At 40.4% G+C, this 18,247-nt stretch overlaps 2 protein-coding genes across 4 annotated transcripts in view; one reads left to right on the top strand and one right to left on the bottom strand.

Annotated features, from left to right (window-relative positions):
* Positions 1-1,670, top strand: part of LOC149280693 (H(+)/Cl(-) exchange transporter 3-like) — a 29,590-nt gene extending 27,920 nt beyond the window's left edge. For all 3 annotated transcript variants that reach the window (XM_089500169.1, XM_089500167.1, XM_089500168.1), the window contains one exon: positions 1,580-1,670. In XM_089500169.1, coding sequence (XP_089356295.1) covers positions 1,580-1,670 — 91 coding nt within the window. The remainder of the gene's footprint in view (positions 1-1,579) is intronic.
* Positions 1,671-9,602: 7,932 nt separating this feature from the next.
* On the bottom strand, positions 9,603-14,087 carry LOC149280692 (histone PARylation factor 1-like). Its single transcript, XM_089500161.1, has 8 exons — positions 14,046-14,087; positions 12,896-13,061; positions 12,464-12,644; positions 11,972-12,070; positions 11,628-11,778; positions 11,111-11,198; positions 10,650-10,822; positions 9,603-9,734 (listed from the first exon to the last, which is right to left on the bottom strand). Exons 1-8 carry the CDS (start codon positions 14,085-14,087, stop codon positions 9,603-9,605), a joined length of 1,032 nt encoding a protein of 343 aa, XP_089356287.1.
* Positions 14,088-18,247: the final 4,160 nt, after the last annotated feature.

The following is an 18,247-nucleotide window of genomic DNA, read 5'->3' as shown; positions in this document are numbered from 1 at the left end:
GGCTGAGTTTGCCCTGCATGTGTCGTCCTTATCGTTTGTCACTGCAAGCCGTATTCTGAGGGCAGACGTGAACCCCCATCCACATCTCCTGAGGGTAATGGGTGCTGTTTTTATTAACTCCATAATCACCAGTGTCATGTAACACACGGGGCAAAAACTCACTGCATTCCTACAGTAGGTTGGGGGTCAGATTCCTCGCACACCCTCAGCCGTTGGCATGTTATATTCCCATATATTATATATATATATATATATATATATATATATATATATATATATATATATATATATACATGTCCCAGATAAATGCTTTCTTGTATGTGTAAACGATACAAAAAAAAAAAACATTCAGGGAACACGATGAGATATTTTGGTGCAAACTAGTAAATATAATGGGGTCTCCATTGCAAACACTTGGAACGCGCTGATCCACTTTGCACCATGTTGATACCCTTTATTTAGATTTCCCCCAAAATTTCAGTGCATGATCGCATTTCAATAATTCTAGGGAAGCAAGTATTGGCTCGGAAATGGCAGTAGTAGACCACTGAATTTTTTGTTTGCCAAATTCCAGTGTATAGAAGGCTTTAGCTTTTATTTTATGAAATGCTGTAAAAAATTTCCATCCCGCATATACCTGCTTCGGCAAACCCTGCTTATTGCATTTCTGCTAATCATTCACAAGATATTCATGCCTCCTCTCAAACAAAACTGACACCGCTAACCGGAATAAGATAACATCTGCTTGATTAACTCCATCTAGAATATATTATCCTGTTTTTTATTTCACAATTCCTTAAAAAGAATACTCCCAATTTCCTATATTTTAGTAGGAGTGATTTACCGGCAGTCTGCTCCGCTCATCGTTGGACTTCCAATTGTAAACTTTCAATGCGCAACTCGCATGGCAAGAATTCAATGAGATTGAGTAAAAAACAGGATACATATCACTTTCATTCAGTCTTTCACTTTCCCCCCAAGCCACGCAGCTTCTACTGGGAATGTATCACCATGGATAACATATACGGTGGTGGAATTTTGTGTTTCGTTGCTGAACTATAAACCGTGGTTTCTTTGGATTCATGGCAACATAACAGACTGGCGCTTGGGTCTGAGAAATCACACGGCCCACCTTAAAGCAGGACGTATACTAAGCGTTCTGTGTTACATCGTCAATGTTGATCCAGTAGGCTTTTCGAAGAGTTTGCATCTTATTAACTGTATGGAAATTGCATCGCAAAACCAACTGAGGCTGAAGCAATGGAGGTTTCAGGGACCTAATCTGCTAATCCACCTCTTGATCGCTGTGATCTTTGCGGCTGATTGGGCCTGTCGCATTTCTCCAGCAAATTTGACTTCCTATATCAATCAAAATCAGGGGATTGGTGGTGGTTCTCTCCTCGCTCAGCACAAATAATCCACTTATTTATGGTGTTTAGTACAGCTGTTGCGCAGCCTGCCGCCAGCTTGCTAAAGCTGGTCGGAACTGAAGTGCAACAGCTGGACAGCCTCACTGTCTAGAAAAGCAACCTAGCTGTTTTTTGGTGTTAACAAATTCTTCTACCTGTTCTCTTCTCAGGCGCCTCCTTGGCATTATCACAAAAAAAGATATCCTCCGTCATATGGCCCAGATGGCAAACCACGACCCAGAGTCAATAATGTTCAATTGAATACAGTCTATGAAGAAGATCCGGAGGAGACTGGAGAAGAGGCCTTTTTGTTGACTAACTCTGTGTCCTGATCTGGATATTTTGTTTTTGCAAACTGGAAGCATTATAAAGTTTTTATTTTAAATGGCATTCTTGCCTCCTTTGTTGTAAGACGTCACTGGAAGGTTCAGAGCTTTGTGGCACCAACGTGGAATAGTGTCACCGCTGACGCTGTATGAGTCGGGCAGTGTAGAAGCCTGGGAAGGTGCCTTCATGACCAGCAAGTGTGTTACAGGAGTACTTTGAAACTAATTCCCTTAAATATATAGGGGATACCCTGAACTGAGCCATCGGTTATTCAAGACTTGCTATAAGTTTTACCACTGGAAGAATAATAATATGATGTTTATGCTGTCACCTGTCTGATTATTACACCCTTTTTGTACATTCCAGGACAAAATCAATTTCTCTTTATTCCCCACCTCTCTTTCACTAATCCCAAGAAGACTCATCGAGGAGACGCTTAAAGCAGTAAAGTCTCATATTGAGATGTATCGTGCTTTTCGTAAGTATCATCAAACACAAGAATGCCTTTTCTTGTGCCGTACCGTTAGCTTGGCGAAAGTGCAACTTGTTTTTGCTGATGTTCAGATGACGCTTTTCTCAGCTCAACAAATTGCAAAATGGGGTCTGCTTCAGAGTTCAGTGGCACAAAGCGGCTTAGGCAGTTTTGTTTTTATTGTACCTGTTTCACTTACTAGAAATTTGCAGTGTTAAGACTACTATCAGACCTACAGATTAGCCTTGTCAAGACATTTCCCATACTCTTTTACCATCGTGTACCGGTGGGGATTATCCCTCGCCTCTTGGTGGTTGCTGTCTGAACTTGAGCTCCCCAATCTTTTGTCGTGAATGGACTCTGTAGAATATATTATAAATCTCACAACCAAAACTGTATAGCGGGATAACGCTGATGATCTTATTCTACTTGACCTTAAAATCGGCCATGATGTTTTCAGGGAACAGGATAATCCTATTGAAGGCATTTGAGGAGATGATTAGATCTTTAACTTGCACTAAAATGTACATCTCCACCCAGAGTGATTATGTCTATAGCATTGGGCCGCATTCTGAGCGAAAGAGTTTAATGTGACATTGAAACATTGTTTTAGATGCGCCCCCCCCCCTGTTTTAAAATATCTGCAGAACATCTTCCATGTGTAGGTTCTGTATTTACTGTTCGACCCGTTACAAAGAGATCTTTATTCTCCGTTTGCTTGACTGGGATGTATTAAGCGTGGGTTTGAGACATATATATATATATATATATATATATATATATATATATATATATATATATATATATATATATAATTTTGTTCTTGCCCTCTCACTGTCCCTTGTTTCATATTAATATGGAATGCGTTTGAATGAGCTCTTTGCCTTGTGAAAGCAACAAGACACGAGAGGCAGTGAATGGGATCAGCATAAAAGGAGGCTTCTGAAACGTATCCAATACACCAGTGACACTACAAAACACTACATTGATTAGATGGGCACCGTGTTTTCTCCGGCAGTTGTTGGACCGCGGTTCCCATGATGCCCGCAGGAGCATAGCAGGCCTATGATGCATTACCAGTCTGTGGCCCGTGATAAAGCAGCCACTGGAGGTAGCCTGATGGCCGGCCCTGCTCTATACCGTACTGCTTGCCTCTTGTAGATGCCAGCATGGTAAGGGTTAAATAGGCTGGCTTGCTCCTGATGATGATTTTTTTTTTTTGTCGTCTGAGGAAATTGTTTTGAAGTATTCTAATGTATGAGGAAAGGTGTAAAAATAGTTTTTCTAACACAATTCAATACGCGGTCATGGCGCACAAAGTTCTGAAGTGGCAATACACACTGATCAGCACATGTTAAAGTCTCATTTAAAGCCAGCGTTTATATGAGAAACTGAATGCTTAGCGGCTCCACTCCAGCCTCCCTGCTGATGCCTCCTTTAGTGGATTTACCCGCCGGTTATACGGACCAGGCACCTTTTGAGTTCAAAAACGTAGAAAACCTTTTTATCAACCTCCTGATCCAGCCGCTCAAACACCATATTGGACAAATCTCGCTTTCAAATATCTGGTGTTGCTTTCAGATGAGCCAAGATTGGCCTGTAGTCTCTAAATCCAACATTTTAGCCGCTAGTGTTGGGTACCACGTTAACAACGTACTATGCATTATGCAGGGTCAACTCAGCCCTTCACCTGGAGACACCTGAAGATTAGATTTTTGTTACCACCTCCTGCTTCTCCAAAGAACGCCATGAATGTCCACCCTCCTTATCCGGGTGGCTCTCTGGGACCGATTTAATCTTACAGTAGGTTCATCATAATCACAAATATGAAATACTTTTTATGATTTCTAAGTCTTAACTGTTGCTTTCGGTATGTTGCGTGAGAAACATCCTAGAAAACATTTTGACTACAATGCTATGAAAAAGCCGATTACCCGAAATAATCCTGTGCTTTGCCTGTTCACAGATGACACGTTTAATCTTCAAACTAGCAACGCATGAGTGTAAAAATCAATGGATTTTCTGTAAACTCCTAACGTGTGAACGAATTCCCTGTCTATTAAACGGAATATACTGTTTTGTTATGTACTACTGGGCAGCCTTACAGTACTTACAAAAGAATCTCTGGGGTGTTGGCTTCTCATTGCCGTCATAAGTCCAATGCATAGTTCTTTGGTTGATGTTGCCTAGAACTGTATTTAATATTGATCTAAATGTTTTATTTATACTAGTATGTTAGAGCTCCTTATTACAGTATGACATTCTGATGACTGTAATGTTTGAACATACAGATATTAAAGTCCTGTATAATGAAGCTGGCAGTTTGATTTGTGTTATGCCTCCATAATAACAAACACCACCGCAACCCAAGGTATCTCATGGCAGCCTATGAAAGATGGGCAAGAACAAAGGTGAGCTTGGCACGTAAATAATTGATTTATAGGATTACAAAGAAAAATCACAAGAGTCCCTGGTTAGTCTTACGGTGGAATTGTGTCTGATGGTTTCCAGGAGGCAGGTTTATATAGTTGACGTTAGGTGTGCTGGTCTTAGGTGATGCCTCTTGTCGCATCCTGATCTTGTTTTTCCAGCATGAAGCAGCATATTTTAGGTGGATGATCGGATGTTCCAAACACTGATGGTTAAGAAGGAATTCTCTAAGAAACATCAACGCTAACTTACTTTATATTCCAAGATGTCTGAATGTACGCCGATCAGCCATAACATTATGATCACCTACCTAATATTGTGTAAGTCCCCTGTTTGCTGCCAAAACGGCCCTGACCCATCAAGGCATGGACTCCACTAGACCTCGGCAGATGTGCTGTGGTAGCTGGCACCAAGTTGTTAGCTTCAGATCCTTTAAGTACTATGTTGTGTGGTGAGGCCTTCACGGATGCATCCTGGTGCCATGTGTTCTCCAGGTAAGCGACGCACCCGGCCGCTTTCTGCCCATTTTAGGCCCTTTCAGCAGTGGACGGGGGTCAGTGGCTACGCAGCCCCATACGCAACAAACTGAGATGCACTGTGTGTTCTGAGGTTAACCAGTGTTAACTTTTCAGTGACTTGAGCCATAGCAGCTTGTCCATGGGATTTGACCACATAGGCAAGCCTTTACCCCCACCAGCATCAATGAGCCTTGGCCACCCCCGACCCTGGTTCACCGCTTTTCCTTCCTTGGATCACTTGTGATAGGCATTGACCACTACAGACTAGGAACGCTCAGATGTTAGGGCCGGTGTATACTGCTAACAGAAAAGTTCAGAGAAATGGATTGGACCTGCCACCGGCTCTCCATACCATCAGGACAACAGGGGTTGTGTCAGGGGCCTTTGCAGAGCATTGGGAGACTGTAGTTGCAATGACAAAAGCCAAACTGTTGCCATGGAAATTGCAATCATAACCAAAAGTAATTAATGTCAGTAGTGCTCCATTTGTAGAACTTTTCATCATTTGGTTTCATTACTGACCCTGAAAGCCGCTCTAAACTGTCCTTTAATCTGCACTTTCCCTGAGGTAGAAGTTGTAGCAGCCTTCCTCTTCCATGGTCTGACAATTCTTGCTGCTGGGAAAGTGAAACTAATGGGAGCATGTTCTGCAGCCACCGATGATGATCTCACAGCCAGTGCTAAAACTGACTGACAGTAACTCCATCACATGAAGGGAGATGGGTTTGGCCAAAAACATATCTTATATGTAAACTAGCTGTGTGTGTGTGTGTGGGGGGGGGTGCTAGTCACCATCACAACTACACTGTGACCATCACACCTGCATCAGCTTGTTGGACAAAAACCATGCTCATTAATTGGAAACTGCCCCCCTCGGCATGCATCTCTGTAAAGGGATACGTGAATGCCCCTGGCCAAAAAATGCTTGGTTAAAATGAAAAATCTATCTGGGGTCTGACACTGGTCAACGCTGCATGACGGCTTTAGAATCCCCTTCCTTACGATAATGCACCTTGTGCTCATGATGCTGATAACGGTGGAGGTGTGGGGGGAGGGGGCTGGTTTCTTGTCCAAAAATACTGTTTCAACCATTAAAAATATATTTAACCCCTTAAGTACTAGGGTAACTGTACAATGTTTCCAAAAAATATTTTTTTTTTGTTTTGCTATGTCTTTATCAACTGATTTCCCACAAATGCCACTTTTTTGTTTTTCTTTTCAGAAGTAGGGCTTTCTTTTGAATTTTATATATAATCATGTAGCAAGATAAAAACCTAAAAAAAGTGGGAAAATTTCAAAAAGCCACATTTTTCACTTTCACCTACAGCAAAACCCTACACAACTAGTGCAAATGGGGAGGGGCAACAACGTTTTAGGTATTTGTCCCACTTTTGGTAACACCTCACACGTCTGATATGTGCATCAACATTATTGCCCCAACTATAGGCTGCAGGTTTAGTTTAGTGCTGTTTTAACCCCTTGATGCCAATTGCCGGTCCAGGCACGTCACGGAAAAACAAGTCGTTTACGACAAATGACGTGCCAGGACCGTCATTTGTTAAAATGGCGTTGCTGTAATGCCTCGACCTCGTGGCATTCAGCAACGCCACGATCGGCACCAGGGGCCATGTCTGGCCCCTCCCCGGGGCGTCAACATCCATAATGTATGGTCGCCCGTTTTAAAAGCGTTTAGGAGGTGATCAACGATCACCTCCTAAACTTAAATGGTGTCGCTGGAATGCCTTGATCAGGAGGCATCCAGCGACACCAAACACTTACCCCATGATGGACTGTGACCGCTCTGGAGAGCGGTCACAGCCGCAGCTGCACGCAGTCTTCACCATCCGCAAGATAAAAAAAAAACAAAGATGCAAAAGTTCACTAGAAGGTCTCCAGACCCTCTAGAGAACTCTGGCTCCACTTGCAGGTTGAATACAGGTACTGCATTCAACCATGCAAGTCAATGGAGCCCAGCTTTCTAATCACAGTGTGATTAGTAAAAATAAATAAAATACAATTAGAAAAAAATAGTAAAAAAACCAGTAAAATGTAAAAATAATTTCCCTCTGATGTCACTATCATGGGAACCTTCAAGTTGAAAAAAAGTTAAAAATGTTTTAAAAAAGGCAAAAAAAAATGTAAAATATATATATATATATATATATATTTTTTTTTGTGAGCAAGTCCTAAAATTAGCACATTAGCTTAAAACAATTCTCGCATGGAAAGAGTTAAAATACTGGCATATTAAATGCCCATGGGGTGTCTACTTTTAAAAAATGTATGATTTGATGGGGTAAATTGAATTGGCCGGGTTCAACAATGTCCCAATTAACACGGGGGGGAAGGATGGCCACACATCTAATTTCCAATTAGAAAAATGCACACGTACCAAATGTGGCCTTTTAGTTCCCCCAAAAAATGGCAAACCCATGCATGTGGGTATCACTGTACTCAGGAGATGTTGCTGAACACATATTGGGGTGTCGTGTGACAGCGGCATATACCAGGAGCTGTAAATTCATACATAACATAGGTGTGTGGGGGAAAAATACACACAAAAGAATACTACTGCAAACTTTGAAAAAATTCTGGTGGTAAAATGTGTGCATGCAAAGAGTTAAAATACCAGCATTTAAAATACCCTGGGGTGTCTAGTTTTCAAAAATATATGGTTTTGTTGGGCACACTGAAATGGCCCGGCTCAAAGATGTACCAAATAGGGCATGGGCAGTGGATCCCCAAATATTGGGGTGTTTTGTGATAGGGACATATAAGAGAACCTTTTAATTCATACCTGAAGTAAAATGTGTGTGACAAAACAAATGCAAAAAAAAAAAAAAAAAAGACTACCACAAAGTTTGACAATGACTGGTAGTAGATATGGTGCATAGAAAGAGTTAAAATACTAGCATTTGAGATACCCTGGGGTGTCTAGTTTTCAAAAATACATGGCTTTATTGGGCACACTGAAATGGCCCGGCTCAAAGATGTACCAAATAGGGCATGGGCAGTGGATCCCCAAATGCCAAAGTTCAACATTGAAAATGTGCATGCCCCAAATGTGGCCCTTTTGCCCCCAAACAGCCAGGCAAAATCATTCATGTGAGGTATCGCTGTACTCAGGAGATGTTGCTAAACACATATTGGGGTGTTTTATGATAGTGACATATACCAGAACCTGTTTATTCATACCTGAATTAAAATGTGTGTGAAAAAACAAATGCAAAAAAAAATACTACCATAAAGTTTGACAAAGGCTGATGGTAGAATTAGTGCTTGGAAAGGGTTAAAATACTAGCATTTGGAATACCCTGGGCTGTCTAGTTTTCAAAAATATATGACTTGATGGGGTAAATTGCATTGGCCGGCTTCAAAGATACCCGAAATGGCACATGGGTGGAAGAATTACCAGATTTGGAAAAAATGGCTTTGAAATAGCAAAACGCTACCTGTACTTTTTGCCCCATAATGTGTAGAAAAAAGCAAAAAAGCATAAAAACATTGGGTATTTCTAAACTCAGGACAAATAGTAGAATCTATTTAGCAGGTTTTTTCATTACCTTTTATAGATGAGTAAAAGATTTTTCAACTAAAAGTTAGTTTTTTTCTAAATTTTTCACCATATTTTATACTTTTTTTAATAGTAAATAATATGATACAATCAAAACAATGTCATCTAAAGAAAGCCCTTCTTGTCCTGAAAAAAACAATATCTAATGTGTGTGGGTTCAGTAAACGGGAAAGAAGAAAATTACAGCTAAACACGAGCAGCGCAGAAATGTTAAAACGGCCATTGTCACGAAGGGTACAAAAAGTAAAATCAGCCTTTGTCACGAAGGGGTTAAAGAACGTTTACTTTGCTCAGCTGCGCCTCTCTTGCCACTTCTGTCTTATTTGTCTTTCTCCCCAGTACTGGCTCCGTTGACCAGGGTTCTTGGAGCTCTTCTGCAAAAGGGGCACACATCCTCTCCCCTGATTGGAGGAACAGGGTGTGTTCTGTGGCTCCACCCTCTTACAGAAGAGCCATGAACCTTAGTGTGTCGGGTACGGGTAGCGGTTAGGCAAGTGCATATACTACGTTAGCGTAATGATCAATTAAGTCAGAGGCTATCGATCGGGTCATTAGTGATCAAAAGCAATATTCACTTAAGTGACATTGATCAGTGAGACTGTTGTACTCTGTTTTGTCATGGAGTACTTGGTACGGTATGTTAAGGGGTTAAAGACTAATTATTAGAGGAACTATGAGAACTCTGATCCAAGGCATGCATGTTTTATATTTGTACAATTGTTGGACATTAACACACAATTTTGCAATTTGTTTTGTTTTTTCCATGAGGCAAAAGAACAGAAAAGCGCATTTTATTACAAAACTATTTTTATGAAACATAGGATACAATAAAGAGAAAAACAAACTGAACAATACTCAAGGGCACAGCTGGATTAGGTAGCAAGCTGGTTCACATTGTCTCGGCTCCGGCTTAATAGATGACATTCAATTATTTCTGCAAATAGATTCCTTTTCAAGAGTTTGTACGCAAGAGGCAGCAGCTGGCCAGCAACTTTGTGAAAGTACTAGAAAACAAATGAGAAAAGTTGGGAAGCCTTTATCATGGTAAAGTCTGCACAATATTTAAGGGCACATCCTTTGCACGGCTACTAGCAGAGAAATTACACCAGGCGCCATTCCACAAAATGTACTTTTCATCCGCAAACCCAGTTACGTTCCTACACAGCGTGCAGCACCCATCAGCTTTACGTCAACCGGTTAGTATGAAGAGATACAGAGGGTTCCTGCCAGCGTTACGTGGTAGAAGTACAAGGCGAAAGTTTCTACACACCATTAAAGGGATGTATATAATGTACAGCTACATACACATCACACAAGTTTTCCAATATGTACTAACAAAACGTAAGGCCACCTGAACTACAGCTATTTAGTTATTATTAATGCTCGATGTCATCCGTGTCATCCGAGTAATCAATTGATTTTTTTTGCTCCCAGTTTAAGGCAGAATATAGTAAAAGTTCTTTTAAGTCTTGAAAGGAGTGGCATATTTTACCATCTACTCAATGCGAGCACCTTCTCCCGAATGCCATTTGAAATACTACCATTTGGTTGTCGGTATATACAAGGTAGAAACCTTCTTATAACCTCAAAGGATATACTACTGAAGTATGCTACATTTTCACACATTTCAGTACCGTTCAAATCTAGAAGAAACACTCCCACTGAAATTGTACACCAACATGTGAAGTTTCTAATGCACTTAATATAACTGCAATCGCATTGTATGAACACGTTACATGGTGCCTTCAGCTTGTTCTATTTTACACATCTGAGCTGCAGGAGTTTACAGCAAAGCTGCTGGTTACATTGTACAGAGCACATGGCACAATAATCACTAAAGACAAAGGAAGCTCATTTAATGAATGATTTGTCTCATCTCATTCAGGCCGACTCTCCCTTACACAGCAATGGCAACTTACGTGTGATCCATAACAGAAGAGGTCAATACCCAGCTCATATCCCATGCCGTAATCGCATTCATCATTCGCAAACTGAACAAAAGTGATCATCTCTTGAATGGGTGCAAAGGCTTTCATTCTCTTCTCATCATTTGCTGCTTCCACAATATTTTTACAAATCCGCTTAAGGTTACCTACAGAGGAAAAGAGAAATCCGAACAGGTGTCAAGGTAGCATTTTTCCTGGTAAAAACGTACTCTATGACAACAGGGTTTGTTCTGTAAAGAGATTTGACCGGAGAGTCGTAGTTTAATTATAAAGGATTTCTCAGCATAAAGCGTTGGGCTGGAATCTGTGTAATGTGTCATTCCATGTGTAAGGAGACTAAGGGAATATCGCTGATTTAACCATAGCTCTTCCTGCATTGAGATCGGCCCTTCATAATGTATAATGAAATCAAGGAGTCGAAATCAGAAACTTACTATCCGTTTCAGGAAGCTCTCGGTAGCCAACATCATTCTTGTCCACTGGGACCACGAGGCCTGCCCCATGGAATGACTTTGATACAACCTGAAAGTAACAGAAGCATTAAAGTTCCCTTAAAGCAGAGGAGTACATTTTTACACATTTTTACACAAAACTATTTGGATTAATAACAAAAATGCATCTCTACAGGATTTTTTTTTCTACTACCGCAAACAAGCCTAAGCCTCAGGATTTACAGAAAATACATTGAGAACTGTATTAGACATTTTCATGGTTTCTCTTATTAAAGGAATAAAAATGGCTCTGAATGTAAGCCATGGATTTCCTTTGGCATTTCAAACGAATATGTAAGAACATTTGGGAGTAGAGTTCATTTTCGTTACTTCACCTTTACCAGGCGAAACCGTAATGGATCACTGAACCTATTTGCATGAGGTTGGGGCAGCAATGTATAAACTTCTTAAAAGCAACAAGTTTTTTTACCGACAGTAAATAAGTTATTAACAGGCATACTTTCTTATCTCTCTTTTTCATTGCAGCAGATTTTTGTTCTAATGAATACCCGAGGGCTTCTGCTGCCGCCATCAACTTCTCTACCAAGTCTTTTACAGGGGTTGACGTTCTCTTATCTGTGACTTCTTTCAGCTTCTTAGATGCAAACTGTCTGAGAAAAAGGAATAATGTTGAATGTATATATGGAATTCAATACATATATTAATCACTCCCAATACTGTGCCTTGCCAACAGCCATACACTGTTGAGTTAAAATAATGTGTCAAGGATTATGACCGGATGCACAATGCCAAGTGATAAAGGGACAGTTTAAATAAATACACACTAAGAAAAAAACAACTTACTTGACAGCAGAAAATATGTTATCGCCGAGCTGAGTAATGAGACACCCTTTACTTGCTTCATTAGCACCAACAAACACCGGGAGCTCTTCAGGAGAGTCCCTGGGAAAACAATATGTTTCAATTTCAAACACGTAATGACGCCTTATTCATATTTTTCTTTATTTTAACAAAAAGCTGCAACTAGGGAATAAAGCATCCTAATGAAAAGGCTGAGTATCATAGTAAATACCTTTACTCTAGCATACAGTATAGCAGTAACATGCTGCTAGTAAAGCAGAAAGGATCAGATATTTTAAATTAGTAAAACACACACGCATATATATATATATACACACACACACACAAAGCCAGGTTTTCATTACACCATCATATGGGGAATGGGTGCATTCATCCTAAGGCCACTAAATTTTGTTCAATTTGTCTGTTGTTGCAGGGCCAGCACCACAGACTGGGAGTAACCAAGTTTGCTGCAATAAAAAGTTTACATCTTACCTAAAATAGCCCATGTGAAACTGTGTTCTCCCCTCCTCTACCAGAACAGTCTGGAACTCGGGTGGATCATAGAAAAACCTCCAGTGCAGGTTGTAGTTAACGTCTGTCTTTTTCTTATGTTCGCCAGAAAGAATGTCATACGGACCAACCAGCTGCAGGCCAAGGCTAGACACCAGTGCATCTGAAACAAATAATGTATTCTAACTAATAGAATATATAATATTCTGACTAATAAAATTATTTGCTGGGTCCAGAACGTTATTGGAAGTTTGGCTCGGGGAGGTCAGTATTCAGTCGTGTCAGTGAGGTTGACTTTGTCAGTTTAGCCAAGTGTACATAAGTGAACTCAGCTCAGCTTTACATAAAATTTATCTTTAAAACACAGCGGCCCAAACTTTAAAAATCAATAGTGGAAAAAAAAAAGCATTTTACCACAGGGAGCTTCAGGGTTAACCTCTGCACAAAATGTCCAAAAATGGTAGAAGTCTTCTGGCATGGCGAGTCGGTACAGACTTTCTACGTCTTGCCGTGCAGCGACAGGCACGTCTGCTTGGTCCGAGCGTCGCTTCTTAACTTCATGTTTCACAATATCTTCGGTCTGACGGAAAGAAAAACATTTCTAAGATATTCACATACCAACAAGTTACAAAGCGATGATGTATCTAAAAAATGTCAGCTATAAAAGAAATTATGCACACCTATATACTAATTTTATTATAAATGTACTGCTTGAAAAGAATTAGAGAGACAAACACTAATAAAAGTTTTTCAATCCAATGGCACTTATTCTTCAGTAAAAAAGTGAAGATTAAAACACTATTTTTGTTAAGGAGGCGGTTTTGAGATAGAACCCTGCTCCCCCCCCGATTATTTTTGCCGTCGGCTAGAAGCAGCGGCAGGAACGCACGGCCATTGAAATCAAAGGGGCTTCTGCCCATGGGTATGGGGGTCTCGACATTGACATCCACCAAGACAGCGATCTAGCTGACTGGCTCTAAGTACATCATCTCCAAGAAGATGAGTGGGACACCGCTAAAAGCAGGACCATGCAGCGACTATATCCATCATATATGCCATACATTACACCCTGGGAGGGCATCAACATTTATTATTATGTTTTATTTATACAGCGCTTAAGACGATACATATATTCAAGGGGTATTACAAGATGAGAACTGACAGAATAAGACAAACCGATACATTAGGTGGAGCAAGGTCTTGGGTATATAAACAACGTAAAGTGTAGCGGGGGTCGATCTACTAAAGGGGGAGTTGGAAGCTCACGATTATGAAGGGCCAACACTGGAATGCTACTCCAGCAAGGGCTGACCTGGCCCTTTATAACGTTTATCTCACTGATTTTACTATACATTATACAGGGCCAGCCGAGTTCTTCCTGCAGCTGAAGCACACTGTGGTAGGAGATTCATAATGTATAGTGAAGTCAAAGAGCTGAAACACAAATCGCCAGCAAAATGTCCATTTAGTGAATAAACCCCTTTGGTTAGTAGAAGAGCACTCGACATGGGTTATCTGAAAAATTATCGGGACTTTTTGAGACCGCACTCCCCCAGGTCCTCACCTGCTGCCCGGTTCGCGGTTTCCTTTTCCCGCCTCCCACCATGACAGGCTCCCTGCTTGGCGCGCGTTTTGCTCTAGACGTCATCCTCTCCTGCCAACTACTTCAACCTGAACCCCGCGCACCACGTCGCACAAAAATGACGTAAACGTGCAGGGTCGCGTTATGTTATGATGTTTCCCTATCGCGGCCATCTTTGTTGGGCCATTAGTAATGAAACAGTTGACCTTCGTGATTATAATTTACGTTTGTTCTCAGCGCCGAAGACGCTTTAGAGATTGTAGCATCCCTAAATTATGTTGTTATTGACATTTTTTTCGTGCGGAGATATACCAGTGTAAAGCGTAATATAATTTCCGACACCAAATACACCCGACATTCCATTTATGTTTATTGTCCTCTAGATTCAACAATGTATTTAATGCCTAAAATGTACAAATCCTGTGATTTCTTGCCATGATTACATATGGTGCACCGGGCTTCAGAGATAAGGGTGACGTCATCTAGTCTCGTTGCCGCAGTGTGTTTTACTCTTTTCGGCCAGAAGATGGCGCACTGGTTTAGGATGTAAATTGGTTCCAGCAACATTCTAAACTGTAAACTGGGCTAAACTGTATATTACGCTATGACTGCGAAGGGGCGCTAAATTATATATATATATATCTATAGCTATATATATATATATATATATATTATGGATATATAAACGAAATGGAATATATTTAGAAAGAGCAGTTCTTAAAAGAGATAACTATTGAGTGGTCAACTTCTCTGGTACACTTTATAAATATGGCGCTGAGGAAGCCTGCAAACTTTGTATAGTAGTTATGGGACAATACTGGGAGTGGGTGGCTGAGGTGTAATACCCAGCATTCGCTTTATGCGGAGTTCTTACACACGCGGCTATAGTGACATCGTGTCCTGCTGATGACTATGTATGTCACTGCGTAATGTAATTACGTAATAGATCGTTATGTACATTGTGTGATTTCTAAAGCCATAGTATACTATTTCTATAGAATATATTGGGACGGTATAGCACTGGGATCAATTCCAACATTCAAGGCATCTGTAAAAAGGAACATCAGGAGAGTATAAGAGTAACAAAGAGGGTGGCATTAGCAAAATGGACAACTACTGTAAAAGGGCGGAGCCTCAGCACACATCCTCTCTGCCAATTGGAGGAACAGAGGAGAGGCTGTCCCTGTGGTGCACATTGTGCTCCGCGCTTTTGCGGAGGTACTCCGAGAGGCCAGAATATTTCAGACGGATTCATGGAGAAAGAGAAGCGTTAGTGCATCGCTCTTTCCCCATATATCTGTCTGTAATATCCTGGCCTCTTACATCCGCAAAAGGGCGGAGCCAGGGCATGCACCACAGGGACAGCCTCTCCTCTGTTCCTCCAATCAGGAGAGAGAGGGTGCGCAGGGGCTCCTTTTGCAGAAGTACCTGGATAACAGAGGTGATACCAGGAAGAATGATAGGCTTAGGTTCCAAAATGCAGCCATTTACATCAGGGTTCTTACATTGGAGGAGGGATGCCCCTGCAGTTTGTGTTATGCTATTCCAGACTAGTTTGGTTACTACACTACTAGGTCATGTAACATCGCTCCATTGCTGCCTCCCCATGCTGGTCCAATATTGTTCACAAAGGGCCGGTCTCACCTGGAACCAACCTATTACAGGTGAGACCCCCTCCCCGTTGTGAACAATTTTGGACTGGCCAAAGCCAGCCAGACCCTGGTTAGTGGTAATTACCATTAAACGGTAACTGTGTAAACTATACCTTACATTTATTTTTACTGCGCCTGCGGATTGTGTAGTGCTATTACAATAGGGGGACAGTGGAAAGTAATGATAACAATAAAACTGCCATTATACATTTGTCAATAAGATTAACACACATTAAGACATAATGGCAAAAAGTAGGGGAAAGCCCTGCAAGCTCTTATAGTAATAGTCCATTTCATACAGTTTCACCATGCAAATATTTTATTTATTCGTCTAGGAAGTGATTAGTAACGAGTGTTTTCAGAAGATAATAATCCATGCAGATGTAAGGTAAAGGTTGCAGTGCCAGGAGAGCAGGCTGCTACTGTATTTATAGAATGGAACATTGAGCAGCCTGCTGTGCTGTACCCCAGGGAGCTCCCATAATTAATTTTACATCAAGGAGAAATACTGCCCAACCACTTTCTCCAAGAGAAGGTTTTCATAACATTGCAACCCATTTAACCGCACCGCAATGAATATTAATTCTGAGCTCGAATTCACTGCTCCGAAACTCTATGCCAGAAGGTTTGATGAGTAAATGCTTTTTCTTGCGAGTAGTTACAAATCGGATAATTAATTTCTCATTGCCTTTAAATATATGTATTTAAAACGCTCTTGGAGATCAGTGAAAGGGAGTTCAATAACAGTTCAATGAAAGAATTAGAGGGGGGGGGGATACACAAAAGGGAACAATCACATTTTATTTGTGAACTTATCCGAATTATTGTGTCCATCGATAAGTTCCAGTTGTGTGATGGCATGCAGTACAAGGTACTTGTCTGACCCCAAATTGCCAACAGTGGAGGTCATAACCCCTTATTTGCCAGTTTGCTACAAATAGAATGATGGGTAGTAGTGTCATGGAGCTGAAATGTATAATGTTGATTATGGTTGTTGCTAGACTTGTGCATTCGTCTTCGGGCGAACATGAAAACGAGCACGAAGAGGCCGTTTTTTTGTTCGTTCCGAAGGAACGTAGAACAGAATACAGTGCCGGCAAACCGTAGGCGAAGACGAAGACTCACAATCACGAAGAATCGAAGATTCTTCGTGATCGTCTTCGTTTTTGCCGCGCAACCGCCAAAATTTCAAACAGGAGTGAGCTGATCCTCGTCTGTCCAATCAGCTCACTCTTGTGACGTAACGCTAAGGGTCTCGTCCAATGCCTGTGCTGCTGTTTTTTGAATTCTGAAGGCGCCTTTATAAGACCAGAGCTTGCCTGAGAGATCCATTCATTTTTCGCTGTGACTGCTTTGGCAACACTGCTGTGCTGCATCCGAGCGTTACAGAGAGAGATTGTTCTGTTCTGTGTGAGACTGGTAAGCCTTAGCCTGCCATTTCTCACTGTGTACTTCATCCTCACTTCAGTGCTACTTAATTAATATATTTAATAATAATAATTTGATTAATTTAATTTTTTTAAAATTAATTTGTCATCAACTTTAGTGTAAGTGCTGTTGAGTTGACAGTGCACCCAGTGCCTCAGTGGCACTGGGGTGCCCTTGCCCTGGGCTGGCACTAGTGCCTATTGCCTGTCCTGCTTAAATAAATTAAATAGAATTTATAAATTACAATTTAATAGAATCTATAATTTAATAGTTCATTATAATATTATATATATATATATATATATTTGTCAGTCATATATATATATATATACTATAGTATACTAGTGTAGAGTGTACTGTAGACATTCATCTACTAGTGTCTAATTTAAAATCAGTAATATTAATTAATATAATTAATAATTGAATTCATTATAAAATTATATATATATTTGTCAGTTATAGTTAGTAATAGTATACTAGTGTAGAGTGTACTGTAGACATTCAGAACATCTACTAGTGTCTAATCTAAAATCAGTAATATCAATAATTCTCTAATTCTTTCTTATCTTAATAGTTAATTAAATTAGCTATAAATAAAAGTAATAATATTAATTAATTACTACTAGCGTATAGTTCAGCTAATCTTATTAGTACTGGTGCTGCAGCTCTATAGTTTGTGCTTTGTTTTAGCAACAGTAAGAGACCAAGTCAATTTTTCTTAATTAATCTTTCATTTTATTTCATTTGTTTTGCTCACCTCAGTCCATCAGTGAAGTGAACTTGTTGGGCTAGTGAGTGCAGCCGCATAAGTGCTGTGTTTTTTTTTGATCAGCAAGCAGTGACGTTAACTGTTTTGCAAAGATTTTCTCATTTATTTTACATTTTATTTCAATTTTATTAAAAGTACCCTTAGTGTTTTGCTCACCTCAGTCCATCAGTGAAGTGAACTTGTTGGGCTAGTGAGTGCAGCAAGCAGTGAAGATAACTGTTTTGCTGTGACATTTTATTTTATTTCTAATTCTTTTCAAGAAAAATTGACTGTGACGAGCTGTACTAAGCAAAGCTTCAAGCTACTAGCTGTAGTACTAAAATAATTCTAATCTT

The sequence above is a fragment of the Sceloporus occidentalis genome, unplaced genomic scaffold, assembly GCF_023333645.1.
Source record: "Sceloporus occidentalis isolate IW3139 unplaced genomic scaffold, rSceOcc1.0.p SCAF_149, whole genome shotgun sequence".
In the NCBI taxonomy this organism is placed as follows: domain Eukaryota; kingdom Metazoa; phylum Chordata; class Lepidosauria; order Squamata; family Phrynosomatidae; genus Sceloporus; species Sceloporus occidentalis.
Note: the sequence above shows the minus strand (reverse complement) of the source record. Positions and strands in the feature narration are given on the sequence as shown.

Coding starts and splice junctions, on each gene's coding strand:
- LOC149280692 (XM_089500161.1), bottom strand. CDS start 14,087: ATGGTGGGAGGCGGGAAAAGGAAACCGCGAACCGGGCAGCAG. Junction 13,062..14,045: donor AACCGCGAACCGGGCAGCAG/GTGAGGACCTGG, acceptor TCTTTCCGTCAG/ACCGAAGATATTGTGAAACA. Junction 12,071..12,463: donor TTTCACATGGGCTATTTTAG/GTAAGATGTAAA, acceptor TTGTTTTCCCAG/GGACTCTCCTGAAGAGCTCC.